Source organism: Medicago truncatula, chromosome 4 (genome assembly GCF_003473485.1).
Source record: "Medicago truncatula cultivar Jemalong A17 chromosome 4, MtrunA17r5.0-ANR, whole genome shotgun sequence".
Lineage (NCBI taxonomy): Eukaryota > Viridiplantae > Streptophyta > Magnoliopsida > Fabales > Fabaceae > Medicago > Medicago truncatula.
Window position 1 is genome coordinate 42,474,497 of NC_053045.1, and position 14,765 is coordinate 42,489,261.

The window sequence follows — 14,765 nt, forward strand, 5'->3', positions numbered from 1 at the left end:
GGCTTGTGTCCCGACCTTTTAAGGTAAATAGGCTTCTAAAAAAGCATACACTTCTCTATTTAAAAGAAAAGTCTGGCCTGACCTGACCTGATCTGACCTGTCATAAACTAGGCCGTAGAGCCCTGTAGACCGACCTGACCTATTACCACCCCTACCTAAGAACCTGATTTTGATTTCTCCATAAAACAATTTTTTTTAAAGCTTTACTTATCTCACGGCTTAACTTAACTTCATATTACAAGAGTTCTTCCCCTAAACACCCAAATTAAATTCTTTCCTTTAATTTTCTCTCATTTCGTCTCATAACTCTCTATCTATGTCTCAATCTCATTCTCTCTTAATTATATATATATATTCTTAATTTTTGGTGCTAAACGTCATACAATATGCAAAGGAGGGAATAAATCCTTAATTTCTTTTGTTATATATAGTAGTAATTTAATACTAATAAATCAACCCGGATCACAAGACATTACCCATAAAAGTTTAATTTAATACGACAACATTTGCGGAAAAAATACTTCAAGCACATGGAATGTCATGTAAGTTCATTTTGTCCCGTGACATGCTGCAGAGTGCCGACGAGTGGAACACAAAATAACAATTTAATCCACTCAATAATGTATTTTTCCCATAAACAACCCTCTAAATTTCAAACCATACCTCACATGTGACACCATATATCACTAATTTACTATTCAGAATTGCTAATCCATCCATGAAACCCCTCATACTCAATTAAGAAAATTAAATAATTGTTCTCTACCACCCTCCATGTGAACCCTTTATCTGGCACTAATTTTGTTTTGATTTTTTCTATCCTATATATACAATACATGATCAACTAGAACATAACATAACATAACATACAAACATCAAGTTAATATTCTCTGTCACAGTTTTTGGACCCTCAAAATAGGACAATATGGGTTTCAATGTCCATAAATTGTTTTTCCTCTCTTTCTTTAGCCTAGCTCTCCTTGTATCCATGCACCTAGTAGGAGCAACAAAGTCACATAAAGTGAGTCCTTCAAAAAGGAGAAAAGAATTAAACAATTGTAATTTGTTCTCTGGTAGTTGGGTGATTGGCTCTTCATATACTCTCTATGATTCTTCAAGCTGCCCCTTCTTAGAAGCTCAATTTGATTGCCAAAAATTTGGAAGACTTGATAATCAGTATCTTAAATACTCTTGGAAGCCTGATTCTTGTGCTTTACCAAGGTATTTTTAGTTAGTGTTCATGTTTTTTAAACCCTTTTATGATATGTTACATAAAAATTTCTTTGTTTCTTACTATATATAGTGTTTGATCTTTGCTGCTAACAATTTCATGTTTCCCTAGAAACAAAAATATGTTTATTTAAGTCTATATATCTAACGATCTATGAATCACAGACACTCCTTGGATTAGACGTGTCCCGTGTCGGACATTCGATGTATCTGACACAACATGACACCTATGTTTACACTGAATTATGTCATTTTCTTGAATTATTATCCGTGTCGACGTGTCAGTGTTCGTGTTGTGTCTGATGTTTGTGTCTGTGTCCGTACTGCATAGGTGACGATTAATATTTTGTAATGTAATTAGTGTACTAAATTTCTTCTCCTAATGTATAGTGCAAATGTAATGAGTAAATTATTTTTGTGGTGTAGGTTCAATGGAGAGGATTTCTTGAATAGGTGGAAGGGTAAAAAGATAATGTTTGTGGGTGATTCATTGAGTCTAAACATGTGGGAATCATTGTCTTGTATGATTCATGCATCGGTACCAAATGCCACTACAAGCTTTTCTAGGAAAGAATCAGTGTCTACTGTGATTTTCCAGGTAATAGTTGTTCTTGTTGTCTTTCTCTCTTGTTTCAAATGCAATGATTAATTTTTTTTCCATATGATTTTTGTGAATATAATATTCCCATGAATGTTTCAATTTTAATTCCATTGTTTTTTTCTTTATTATATATTTGTGCTTCTGCGAGTTCATTCCCTCTCATTCAAGTTGAATTAATTATGACACGATGGAAAATCGTGTCGATGAGCACTTAAAGGAGCCAAATTAAATTAGGATTTTATAGCAGGCCTTTATATTCCAACAAAACTATAGAGGCCTCGAAAAGTTTGATAGAGAGAACAAATGAGTAGAGAGATTGTAATAGGTTATTAGAGTGGTGAAAGGATATTAAAAAAAAAAAACTTGTATTTTAACTCTTAGTTGTGTTGTGTGGGTAGCTAAGGGGAGTTATAAGATACACTTACACTTTAAATTTATGTATGGAATTCTATCATTAAGAAATAAGAATCTTACTTTACCGTGAAAAAGAAAAACTCATTGATGATATGGTATGAAAATGTGTTTAAAAATTGCTGGTGTTTTCAAATTTAATGATTATTTTTTTATTCTTCATTTATTTGTGTGAATATAAGAAAAGAATCCCACGTTTATAACATGACACACAAATGTGTTTATAAGTGGTGGGTAATGATCCTTCAAAAAAAAGTGATCGGTAATGATCACTTTATAGGTTGATTTTGTAAGAATTAAGTTTTTCAACTCAAATTTTAAAATTGTATTAGAGTTTATCGAAGATCTGTTGTGCCTCCACCAGTTAGGTCATCGTTATCAAATTACTCGGACTAGACTTCACATGTCAAATCATGAGTGTTAAGAGGTGTTAAAAGTTTCACATTAAATAAAAATATAATATGATTTTTTTTGTTTGTTTGAAATATTATGAAAATATGTTTATAAGTGCTATATAATCTCTACTTTATAAAGGGGGTTTGGAAGAGTTTGAGTTAGACTCGACTCGAGGTCTAATATATTTATAAATGGTGGGAATTTTTTTTTTTTTTACTTGTTTTGTTCAATTCAAATTCTAAAACACCATGATCGTTAGTGTTTTATTTTCTTTCTTTCAATAATAACAATTTCTTTCCTCAATCTTTCAAATAAAGATTATTCAAATCTTTATTATAATACATTATAAACAAAGATATTCAACATAATTAACATGCTACGTACCATGGAGTAAAGTCTTTACGGTGGATTTGGATTTCTCGTAGTCTTCCCACCCTACCCCATAGTCACGGATTGAAGAGCATCCGATCAAATCAGACAACTCACGTTCATTTTCATATGGAGTGGTTGGATAATATATTTATTAATTTATTTATTATAATATACATTTATATATGTTTTTACGAAACATAATTCGCTTAATTAGTCTCAAGACTCATTTAGTGAGTAATTATCTTTCCTTAATATAGATAGTTTTTACATTAGTTTATCAATTGTAGTTCTCCTACCACCCCTAGCAAGGAGATATGAGAATTCTTCTTGCGAGTTTAAAGTACTAAGCCCCTCCTACAACAAGGAATTTTAACTTCAAAGGAACTTCTAGAGTGCATATACAATTTCATAATCGGATTTGTTAGAATAAGCGAAAATAGCTCATAAAGTTTATAAATTGAAAAATACATTATACACCTCTAAAACTGTACATGTAGATGGAAACGGTTTTTGTTTTTTACTAACTTTTACCGTTAGAAACTATAGCATAACAAATTAAATGAATATATAATCTTCCATATAGATCACACAACAATAACAATACATCACCTCCTTAAAAAAATAACAATACATCGCTAAAGACTAAATTGCATATTAAATTTGAGGTAAATATTGTTTAACATGTTTGGATCTCCAGGTGAAGGCCTTGAAGTTGAATAGTAAATGGTCAAATTTAAGTGTTGTATATATAAGTTTATGATAATATTGTGTTGATATAATATCTACGTGGAAGACCAATAATATTTCTTTAATGTGTTATGTCATAGCTTTTAAAGATAGAAGGTAGCGAGAAACCATTTTGACCGACACTTTACAATTTCAAAAACAGATTTGTCAATTAGCAAAATTTAGATGTGATTTTGATCGACGCTCATACTTTCAATAATTTGTTTATTCACTCAAAATTCTAACATAATACTCTCAATTACGGGTCAAAATCCTCTCAATTACTTACTTTTCACACTTTTTTTAATTAATTATCAGGTGAAAATTTTTATGTCTTGGTAACGACACTTAGCGAAATCTATTCTTGAACCAACGACACTTGCATGAATTTCATCTGATTAACAATATATTCAAAATAATATTTTAAAAAGTGTATTACTATTATATATGAATTTTTTTATTTGAAAAATCTTAATGCTTGGTCTTGCTACTAGTATTAGCTCTTTTATTCCACCGTGATTTATGTGTATTCGAAACACATTTTAGGTTTGAACAAATAAAGTAGAATATGGAATGAAACGGGAAAAGTTAATTTCGGTTATTGAAAGTTGTTATATGCTGTTACTAAAACTTGTTACATGTAAAATGATAGGTTTGTCTTGTCATTGACATTTAATTCATTACTAATATTAAGCTAGAAATTAGAAGTCTCAATATTGAATTGCTCCATTTTTTCCATGAAGATATATTTGAATAAGACTTGACAGTCTGTGAGGGAGAGGATGCCAACCTGTGATCACAACACAACAATTTACAAGTTGCAAGCTCTCTTGCAATTATTTTCATTGGTTATTAGTGTTTAATCAACATCAGTCACGGGAACAACTTTTGTTTTTATATAATAATATGGTTGTTTAGCAATATTTATGCCAGATATGTTGTCTAGCCACATAGTGCATAATTATATTTTTCAAACATGAAAACTAAAAACCACTAAAAAGGGAAATATAGAGTCTGCCAACAAACATTTAGAATAAAAGGTGGGAAACTAATGTAAGCAAATTTGCTTAAATTAATAAAACATAAAGTATAAAATTTGATTCATATGTATTTGAGTAAGTCTTCAAGGTTTTTTTTTTGCATGAAATCTTACTTTTTTAAGCGAGTTCAACGTGTTTCCTTTGGTCATTCTTTATCTCTAGTGTATGTAATCATGTCATGCACTAATAGATATCCAGTTCTAAGTATCCAATATTATTTGAAATTTCATATCCACTGAACCACTCAAAAATGAAACTGTGTTAGTGATATTTGATGATATTGCGCAGGACTATGGAGTAACCATACAACTATACCGTACACCATATTTGGTGGATATAATTCAGCAAGGTGTTGGTAGAGTGCTTACGCTGGACTCCATAAATGCTGGTAAGGCATGGATTGATATGGACATGTTGATCTTCAACTCATGGCATTGGTGGACCCACAAGGGAGATTCACAAGGGTATGCTTTCATCTACAATAATACTACCTGTTTAGTTACTATAGCGGAATTTTGTCAATCCAAACATGCATTAAATGTAACTAAGAAGTGATGAATGCATCTTTGCATAATACTATGAAAGAGTTTTGTTTGTTAGGATTTTATTCTTGGTGAAATTTTGTTTGTTAGGATTGTTCTGTGATTACAGTAACCTCGCTGATTCATTTTCCTTTTTGTTTTTTCACTCAAACTTGATGGTTGTTGATGTTTGCTACATTCAGCTGGGATTTTATTAAAGATGGTCCCAATCTAGTGAAGGACATGGACCGTTTGGATGCATTTTATAAGGGATTGACCACTTGGGCTGGATGGGTTGATGCTAATGTTGACCCTACCAAAACTAAAGTCTTCTTTCAAGGAATTTCCCCTACTCATTATCAGTAAGTAACTCTTATATATGCTAATTTATGTCAATATTTTTTAATTAGAATGAAGAGCAAGATTAACTTACGAAAATTTAATGATTCCCCTTTCTCCTTGAATTTAGGGGCCAGGATTGGAATGAACCAAGGAAGACATGTAGCGGGGAAGTTGAACCAGTACCTGGGCCAAAATATCCGGCGGCACTACCTCCTGAAGCTGATGTAGTGAACAGAGTGTTAAAGAACATGAAGAAGCAGGTTTATCTACTTGACATAACATTACTCTCACAACTAAGAAAAGATGGACATCCTTCTATCTATACTAAAGATCATACAGGCAATGACTGTAGTCACTGGTGCTTACCAGGACTGCCTGATACTTGGAACATACTCCTAAATGCAGCTCTAATAATGTGAAATTAGAGTATTATTATGAGTAGATGCTTACTAATACATTACACTCGATTCTTGAAGAATAGATCACAAAGGGAGATCAAATTGTTACAGGTGTTCTGAATAATACTATAATAATATAATTTACAATGAATCACAAAATGCAATTGAAATTTCACATTGATTAATGCACACTTTATGTTGAATATCTCATGTTTGTTACCCTTTATAAAGTTTAGTTTAATCAATTATATTTGAAGAAGTGTTCCATAATGCATAATAAATTGCAAAAACAATGCAAATGCAAAGTAATTTAATTACAATATATTACCAATGTATTTTTCTTACAAGTTTTGAGATGCAAAATTACCTTTCACATAAAAATCGAGTGCTTCTCAAGTTATTTAAAAAATAAAATAAAAAAATACAGCTTTTCAAGAGTGTAGTACATGTTGGTCAAGTATTTTGCATCTCTGCATGCTCTAATTGCAGCAGCAGCAACAGCAGCTGTTATGTCATGACTATAATATATTTCAGCAATAATATCATTTGAATAAAAGCTTTGAAAGTGGCCACAAAGAATATGTAAGGAGGCAAAGTAGGCATTATAAAAATGAAATAAAAATTCAGCTTCAGTGCAGATAAAAAAGTGTGAAGCAGTAACTAGTGACAAATGATTTTGTTGGAGGTCAAAGATAATTCACAAAACTTAAATTGTCGTCTTTACTGGAAATCATAGTCTATAAGGCTATAGAAGCATACGGACATGGGTCTGCTTTAGCTTCTATCACTATGCCATACGAATAGTGCAACACTGGCAATGGCAATGCCATTCAAATATATATGACGGCCAAACAAGAACTATGGCATAGAAATATAGAAATGTACATTTTGGTATACAGCAGAAGCTAACAATTATTAATATCAGAAGTACATCAACAGGAGAGAAAAACTGAAATCTGCACAAGGTGAAAGTTAATAACCGACATAAACAGCAGCATTCACAATGTAGCAATCCTCATTCTTGTCACCCATCTCTTCCACAAGCACCCCACTTGAGCATATCAAACCACCATCCACAACTTCCACATTCAAAATTTTACCGCTGCAATGTTGGTGAGGGTGAAGAAAGAAACTTCAGTACCATCATTATAAAATAGGATTTCATATTGATAGCCACATAGGAAAAAAAAAAGCTTCTGGAAATGAAAAAAGGCACTAGTTAGTAGTTTCCACTGATGTGGGTACTCACTACGGAAATACAGACTTGACTTTCTCAATATCCAGAGCTTGTTGGAGAGAATGAGGAACCCCTAGTTTGATCTGCAATTTCATCTGACCAAAACTGACACCAGGAATGGAACCTAAACCAAATTCATCTCATTAGAAATTTAGAATTGAAGATACAATTTTGAACAACAATTGTCAAAATATCTGGTTTAAAAAGAGTTATCAACTATGAAATACAAAATCTCCACTTAGATTCAAAATCAGTGGCAATTTCAGTCATATTGACCATCCGAGCATAAGATATTTTCCTGAAGTAGATATTGACTTTAATTACAGGGGTAAGGGATCAAATCAAACTTATTACCTCATTATCAATTACTCAATTGAGAAATGGTTTTTAAGAATTACTGTACAATCAGAATCCAAGGTATGAGTTACAGTTAGAAAATCTATAAAAATAACAATGCAAAACAAGCATGGGTAAATTCAGTATGTGAATTCCAATAGTTAAACTACAAATTAATGGACAACCTTCATATTTTTATTAGTAATATAACGTGTCATGGTCAGGAAGCAGACTTCGAAATCATGATTACCTTCTCCCTCAAGTAGCCCGCATTTATAACAAAATCTCAATTCTCTATATTTAACATTTTGCAATTTAAAAATACAATACCAAGTAATTCAATTGGCAAAGTAAAATTGAACAAGCAGATGGAGAGGGAAGTTAAAAAATGATCAAAATTAACTTTGATTTTGTTTTTAGCAACACATAACCAAGAATATGAGGAAAAACAAGGAAACAAAGATATCTCAGCCCAGAAGTCACAAAAAATTGTTATCTTTCTAAACATTAGTTTGATATATATATATATATATATATATATATATATATATATATATATATATATGATCTGCAAATGATGCTACAACATAGGCTTAAATCAAGCATGTCATTCCTTGATTTCTCAGTACATTGAAAAGAAAGTTCGTAGAATATAACTGATTCTTTCATTCCATCGTATCTCACCCAACAATATATTACAGGTAGATAAATAAACATCTTTAACTCATACATACTAGAAAAATAAGATGCTTTACATATCTTCGGCACACAAATAACCCTCTATAGTTGAAGAAGTTAGAGGATCGGGATTCACACTCTGGTGAAGGAGAAAATGCTACTACACATTTTGATAGAAACTGGTACAAAAATACAACTTAACTGTAGAAACTGACTTTTATTAATAGCAGAAACATTTACAACAAACAATTACATAAACTATAGATAATGTAGAATTCACACATAAACTAAGGAAAGAGATATTATGACACAATTACTATCCAAGAAATTCGAGAGTCTTGGTCTCTCCCTCCAAGAACTCGAGAGCTTTGGTCTCTCCCTTCGAAAACCATTCCAAAACTATCCCATAATCAGTTTCGCCTTTCCTTTCTATACATAGTAAACACATAACCGCCCATAACCGCAATCATAAGAAGGCTAACACATTTGTTTTAAAAATAATAAATATCCCTATCAAAAGAAAAACAATTCAGGAAACAGATCAAAACTAGGCAAATGAAAAAATTATGTAAATGCTTCTGTTGGCTATTTATGTTGGGAAATTGACAAACTACTTTATAGTCAGAGTTATTTTTAATAATTCTATGAAAATCAACTCTCACACAGCACAAGCAAAAACACTTTTAGTGAACCTCCTTCAAAGTTCCTATCTTTTCTATTACTACCTATCACAAAATTCTACAAATCATTGGATTTAGACATCAAAACTACCATTGATTTAATACCACAAAAATATTATTACCTCTGCGGAAAGCAGGGATTGAATTAGAAGAAATAGCATCCCTGCATGCTCTCATTGCTGCAGAAGTGATATTTTGGCCGTGTTGATCATAGCCGACACCCATCTCTACAAACAAGAGATGATTCATTGTTTGCGAAGATGATGAATCAGTAGACCCTTCGCTTTGTTCAGCTTCCATGGCCGCAGTTGTAGCTCGGGAATGATAATCGATTATATTTGTGGTAAGGGGAAAATTGGAATTGGAATTGGAATTTTAAGTTAAAAGTGACTGAACTCTAATATTCTGCACAATTTCTCTTTCTTTCTTCTATTTACCTTTTTTTACTAAAAATTCGTTTTTGATACCGTGAGCATCTCTTTCAATTGTCACGGACATACATGCATTATTATTATATGCAGGGTCTTGGTTCAAACCATGCACCCCCACTAATTCACTTTAAAAAAGATGAATTATGTCACCTCACCTACTCAATATTTTTCCTATGCGATGTCCTTATCAAATTAGTTAAATTCTTATGTGCGAAATAATCAAATGCGATAAATAACATGGGACAATAGGAGTAATATATAATTATTAAAAAATATTTATATTTTCTCTTTCTTAGGATCACGAGTTTCTTGTTCAATTCAGGACAAAATCAGATGACCTTGTACTAGTATTTTGGAAGGCAATGAATTGATGGGGAGCGGTAACGCCATATTCCTAAGGTAATTACTCACTCACTTATTATGAATATTGTAGAAGTTTACCCACATTATGCAATCAAATTAATTTTGTACTTTTATGATACAGAAAAGATTTGGAGAATGCGAACTGATGTTAGATCCCACAAGTTGGATCTCAAATGAACCAAACCAAGTTCAAGTCAATCAACAAAAGCATCGCAATTGGACAATTGGTGTTCATCGTTTCCCTAACCATGCACATTCCTACTTGGTTAGGAGAGTTTTCTCTTACGTTAAGAGCATAGTGCTCTGGTGAAGAGTTCTTGAACTATGGTTTATCTATTTCAATATCATTCCACCGTTGTAGAGCCTCTGAGCTCATCTTTTTCATTTATAATACACATAATTACCTTGCTCATTTTGTGAGTCCTATCAAAATGGGTCTGCTTTAGCTTATAACAAACAATATGTCATACTACTAGTACTAAGGCAATGACATGGAAATATATACCATGACCGAACAAGAACTATGCATTGAAATATAGATATGTATTGTTTATTATACATCAGAAGTACATCAACAGGAGACTAAAACTGAACCCTGCATTAATAACCGACGTAAACAGCGGCATTCACAATGTAGCATTCATCAGTCTTGTCACCCATCTCTTCCACATGCACACCACTTGAGGATATCAAACCACCATCCACAACTTCAACATTCAAAATTTTTCCACTGCAATGTTGGTGAGGGGGAAGGAAGAAAGTTCCATAAGATTATTATAAATAATAGATAGATATGGAATATTAGATGTTATTCTATTATAAACAATAAACAACCACTTGACATATAAGATTTCCACCGAAAAAACACGGGTTAAACCATCTATTTGGTTTGAGGCTTGAAGCAAAAATTTAAAGGAGAAAGAAATAAGGAGTGAAAGAAACATGAGATTTTTTTTGTCAGAAATTGAAAGTCTAATCATACGTCAAATAAATAAAAGATTGAAATATCACCTTAACTATGGAAGGAGGAAAAAAAACCATTCATAACATAATATTTCATATTAATAGCCGCATCATCACACAAATAAAAACATAATGGAAATGAAAAAAGGAACTAGTTTCCAATGATGCGAGAGTACTCACTAGGGAAATACAGACTTGACTTTCTCAATATCCAGAGATTTCTGGAGAGAACGAGGAACCCCTAGCTTGATTTGCAATTTCATCTGTTCAAAACTGACACCAGGAATGGAACCTAAACCAAATTAATCACATTAGAAGTTTAGAATTGAAGAAACAATTTTGAACATCAATTGTCAAAATATATGTTATAAAAAGAGTTATCAACTATGAAATACAAAACTCCACTTGGATTCCAAATCGACGGCGATTTCAGTCATATTGACCATCCAGGGGTAAGATATGTTCCTCAACTAGATATTATCTTGAATTAGTTGGGTAGGGATCAAATCAAACATATTACCTCATTAATCATCATCAATTATTAGCTAAATGGTTTTTAAGAATTAAGACTCACTTAATGTGCCACAATAAATTTATATATGTTGAACCCAAACATCATAAAATATCGTCAAATCACGTTCAAAGACATTAAACACACGAATAGAGACGGTCAAGAATATCGTCAACGTGAATCCAAACACTACATTGATCACAAAAAAGTCAAGAATATTGAATCAACCAATTAACTAGTGTCTTTGTCGGAAAATATCGAGGGTAATATATAGTTGCACATTTCCATAACTGCTTTGTGACAGAATCTTGAAATAATTTTTGTAACATAAAACATTATTCCAGGTAGTACTAGGATATGGGTAGTGTTATAGTGTATTAAGGTTCATATCATTACCGCAAAATTTCAATTTCAACCTATGACAAAATCCTACTGCTACATCTTACTTTAACAAACCAGACCATGAAACCAAACAACTAACACTCTGTTGAGCTTATAGCTTATAAGATCATGCGACAAAAAAGACCTGTTTGATAACATTTTTTCTCACGAGCTTATATCTTATTTTTATTAGTTTTGGGTCTGTTTGAATTGACTTACTTTCGAGCTTATGAAAAATAGTTTATGCAAATAAATAAGCTTTTATGTTAATTCATAAGTTCTCACTATGGAAAATTGTATCTTCATAATAAACAACTTTGACAGGCTTATAAATAATGCATAAAAACTTATTTATTTACATAAGTTGTTATGCATAACCTGTCAATCCAAACTGAAAACACAAGAAAAGATGAATACCTCTGCGAAAAGCGGGAATTGAATTAGAAGTAATAGCATCCCTGCACGCTCTTGTTGCTGCAGCAGTAATATCTTGGCCGTGTTGATCGTAACCAACACCCATCTCAACAAACAAGAGATGATTCATTGGTGGGGATGAATCGGTAGACCCTTCACTTCGTTCAGCTCCATTGGGTTGAGTTTGCTGAGAAATTTGACAGGTTTGGAACTTAGATGATCGATAATTTGAGAAAGAAACAGGTTTGCTGGAAAAACTGTTTCCGGCGCGACCAGTGATGAGAGAAGTGTGTTTGGTAAAACATGGAATTTGAAGTGAACTCATTTCTCAACAATGTCGCTTTCTGTCTCCTCTTTCTCTACATAAAATACGACTCACTTATTATTATTCTTAAGTGGTTCATACATACAATGACTTTTAATTGTGAACGGTTTTCAATAAATGATTAATAAAATGGATTTCAATGATAAAATTACTATGCAAGGTCCGGTTCAAACCTCGACTACCACAAAAAAAAATTAATAAAATAGTTAAGTTAGATAAAATTTAATAAAATAATAGAAAAAATAAATAAATAATGCATTAATATTATAAAATGAAAATTATCTTAAAACAAAAAACAAATATTAAAGTGACGATTAAAATGAGAACGAACGTACAAAGTATTTTACATTGAACGAACAAGAACTCAAGCTGACCCCTATTTGTTTGTCTTGTGTATTGAAAGGCTATTCCATATGACTTTTCTTGCACTTGTTCATAATGTATAGCAATTAGCAAGTAGCAACCGATTAAACTAGCTAGAGGGAGTCGTCCCTTGTCTCATTAGATATTATTCTATTCTGGTTGCAAGTATACCAGTATTAGTATAGACCAAGCTCATGTGATCTAATCTATCTTGCATATTTTTTGTGGGAGTTCAGGACAAAGAGTTAGTAGCAAAAATTCTAGAGTTTTCTTCTTTAAGAATGTGGGTTGGCATGCAAAGCAACATATTAGTTCAACTTTGGGAATTCATTCTGCAGAGGACCTTGGGAAGTATCGTGGAGTAACAATTCTTCATAAGTGAGTCTATCAAAGGACTTATCAATTTGTGATGGACAAGGTTAATCAAAGACTTAATTCTTGGAAGGCAAAATATTTACCATTTGCAGGTTTTGGTCTGAAGAAAGCAAAAGATGTTAATCATGCTTTTAGCTTTTATGATTTGTCTAATTGGAGGTTATGTTCTCAATCTCAATCGTTGTGGTCTAGTGTTACCCAAATAAGTATAAGTGTGGCAGCCAAAATCTTTCTTCTAGGTAGTAACTTCTAGCGTGGATTGTGTGGAAGCTGGGATCCATTCCATCAGCAGTTGATTTGGAGAGATTGTTAGGTGCCTAATATTAGAGCTCTTCACCAATATAAACAAAACAGATTGTCTACTTTGGATGTAAGTGGAGGTTGGAATGTGAATCTCCAAATAGCTCTAAAAATAGAGATGAATAAGAGACGGAGAGAAAGAAAAGAAAGAGAGATGAAAGTAGTCGCTTAATACCAAAATTTGTCTCTAAAAATAATAAATCAACTCTCAAAATATTTAGAGAAAAATACACTCTATTACGTGGCATGCCACTTTGCTGGTCACCTCATACCCCATAGAGAATTGTTGTTTATACATTACATAAGGCTGTGCTACACGAGTACTTTACGAAAATGCCCTTCGACAGTTAACTGTCGAAGTTTTAGTAAACCGGCGGCAGTTAACCGTTGAAGAAAACATCGGTAGTTAACTGCCGAGGAAAATGTTATAAGAACATAACGGACATAGGAGTTTCCAAAACTCCATTGTTGTGTTTTTGATTATCCTTGCTGCGATTTTGAGCAATTTGAAGCCATTCCAAGCCAATTTCAATCACAAAAACAAATAAGTTTTCTGAATCCTATTGCATTGTTGTTTTGTGGTCGAATTGTTTGTTTTTTTTTTTGTTAAATTTCGATTATATAGGTTCGATTATATTGATTTTATGATATGTTAGGATAGTTTAGGTTAGAATTGTTAGAGAACTTTTATTGAATTGTTAGGTTTAGATTTTGATGAATCGTTGTAGAATTGTTTAGGTTTAGGTGTAGGTTTTGATGATAGTTTAGGTTTAGTTTTTGATTTTATGATTTTATGGCATTGTTGTTTAGTTAGGTTTTGATCGCCATTTATTTTTAATGTAGATATGTCTCAAAATCATAATCAGGGTAACGTTCAGGGTGATGAGAAGAACAAAGAAAAATCGCCTATGACGTGGCACGAAATTGTTTGCGATGGTTCCGAAAAAAAGAAGGGTTCGAAGGTGCCGGTGTACAATCACTCGAGGTTGAGGAGGAGCGGGAGGACATGCTATTTTGGTCCTCAACCAAAACAAGGTGCCGCAGGGATTGTAGCGGGAAACCCGATTGACTTGTGTGACGAGGATGAATGAATGAATGCCTAATTGTTTTCGATTTTTTTATGTTTTATTTTTGTGTTCTGCACATTTTGTTTGACATTATGGTACTTCGAATAAAATCGCATTTGGAATAATTTCGATTAAACTCGCGTTTTTAATAATTGCGTATTCGAATAAAAACTAATTAAATCTAACGTGAATCCAACTAATTAAAATTGCGTAATGAATAAATAAATTCGAAAAATGAATAAATAAGATAATTATTGTTCCATTCAAAACAAAGTATATGTTATCACATTACATTGCATTGCAC

General features: G+C 32.3%; 3 protein-coding genes and 1 long non-coding RNA gene across 4 annotated transcripts; 1 reads left to right on the top strand and 3 right to left on the bottom strand.

The window, feature by feature from the left end:
* The first annotated feature begins 622 nt into the window (after positions 1–622).
* LOC11443462 (protein trichome birefringence-like 38) lies at positions 623–6,242 on the top strand. Its single transcript, XM_003608062.4, has 5 exons — positions 623–1,221; positions 1,657–1,828; positions 5,065–5,240; positions 5,501–5,659; positions 5,767–6,242. Exons 1-5 carry the CDS (start codon positions 926–928, stop codon positions 6,056–6,058), a joined length of 1,095 nt encoding a protein of 364 aa, XP_003608110.1. The 5' UTR covers positions 623–925; the 3' UTR covers positions 6,059–6,242.
* Positions 4,825–5,858, bottom strand: LOC120580154 (uncharacterized). The gene is made up of 2 exons (XR_005645834.1): positions 5,731–5,858; positions 4,825–5,252 (listed from the first exon to the last, which is right to left on the bottom strand). It is a non-coding gene; the product is annotated as an uncharacterized lncRNA (long non-coding RNA).
* Positions 6,243–6,878: 636 nt separating the features above from the next.
* On the bottom strand, positions 6,879–9,437 carry LOC11443463 (uncharacterized). The gene is made up of 3 exons (XM_003608065.2): positions 9,091–9,437; positions 7,287–7,398; positions 6,879–7,139 (listed from the first exon to the last, which is right to left on the bottom strand). Exons 1-3 carry the CDS (start codon positions 9,266–9,268, stop codon positions 7,010–7,012), a joined length of 420 nt encoding a protein of 139 aa, XP_003608113.1. The 5' UTR covers positions 9,269–9,437; the 3' UTR covers positions 6,879–7,009.
* An 812-nt stretch (positions 9,438–10,249) lies between these two features.
* LOC11443980 (uncharacterized) lies at positions 10,250–12,418 on the bottom strand. The gene is made up of 3 exons (XM_003608066.4): positions 12,035–12,418; positions 10,906–11,017; positions 10,250–10,492 (listed from the first exon to the last, which is right to left on the bottom strand). The coding sequence occupies exons 1-3, from the start codon at positions 12,354–12,356 to the stop codon at positions 10,363–10,365; spliced, it is 564 nt and encodes a 187-aa protein (XP_003608114.1). The 5' UTR covers positions 12,357–12,418; the 3' UTR covers positions 10,250–10,362.
* Between the last annotated feature and the right edge of the window lie 2,347 nt (positions 12,419–14,765).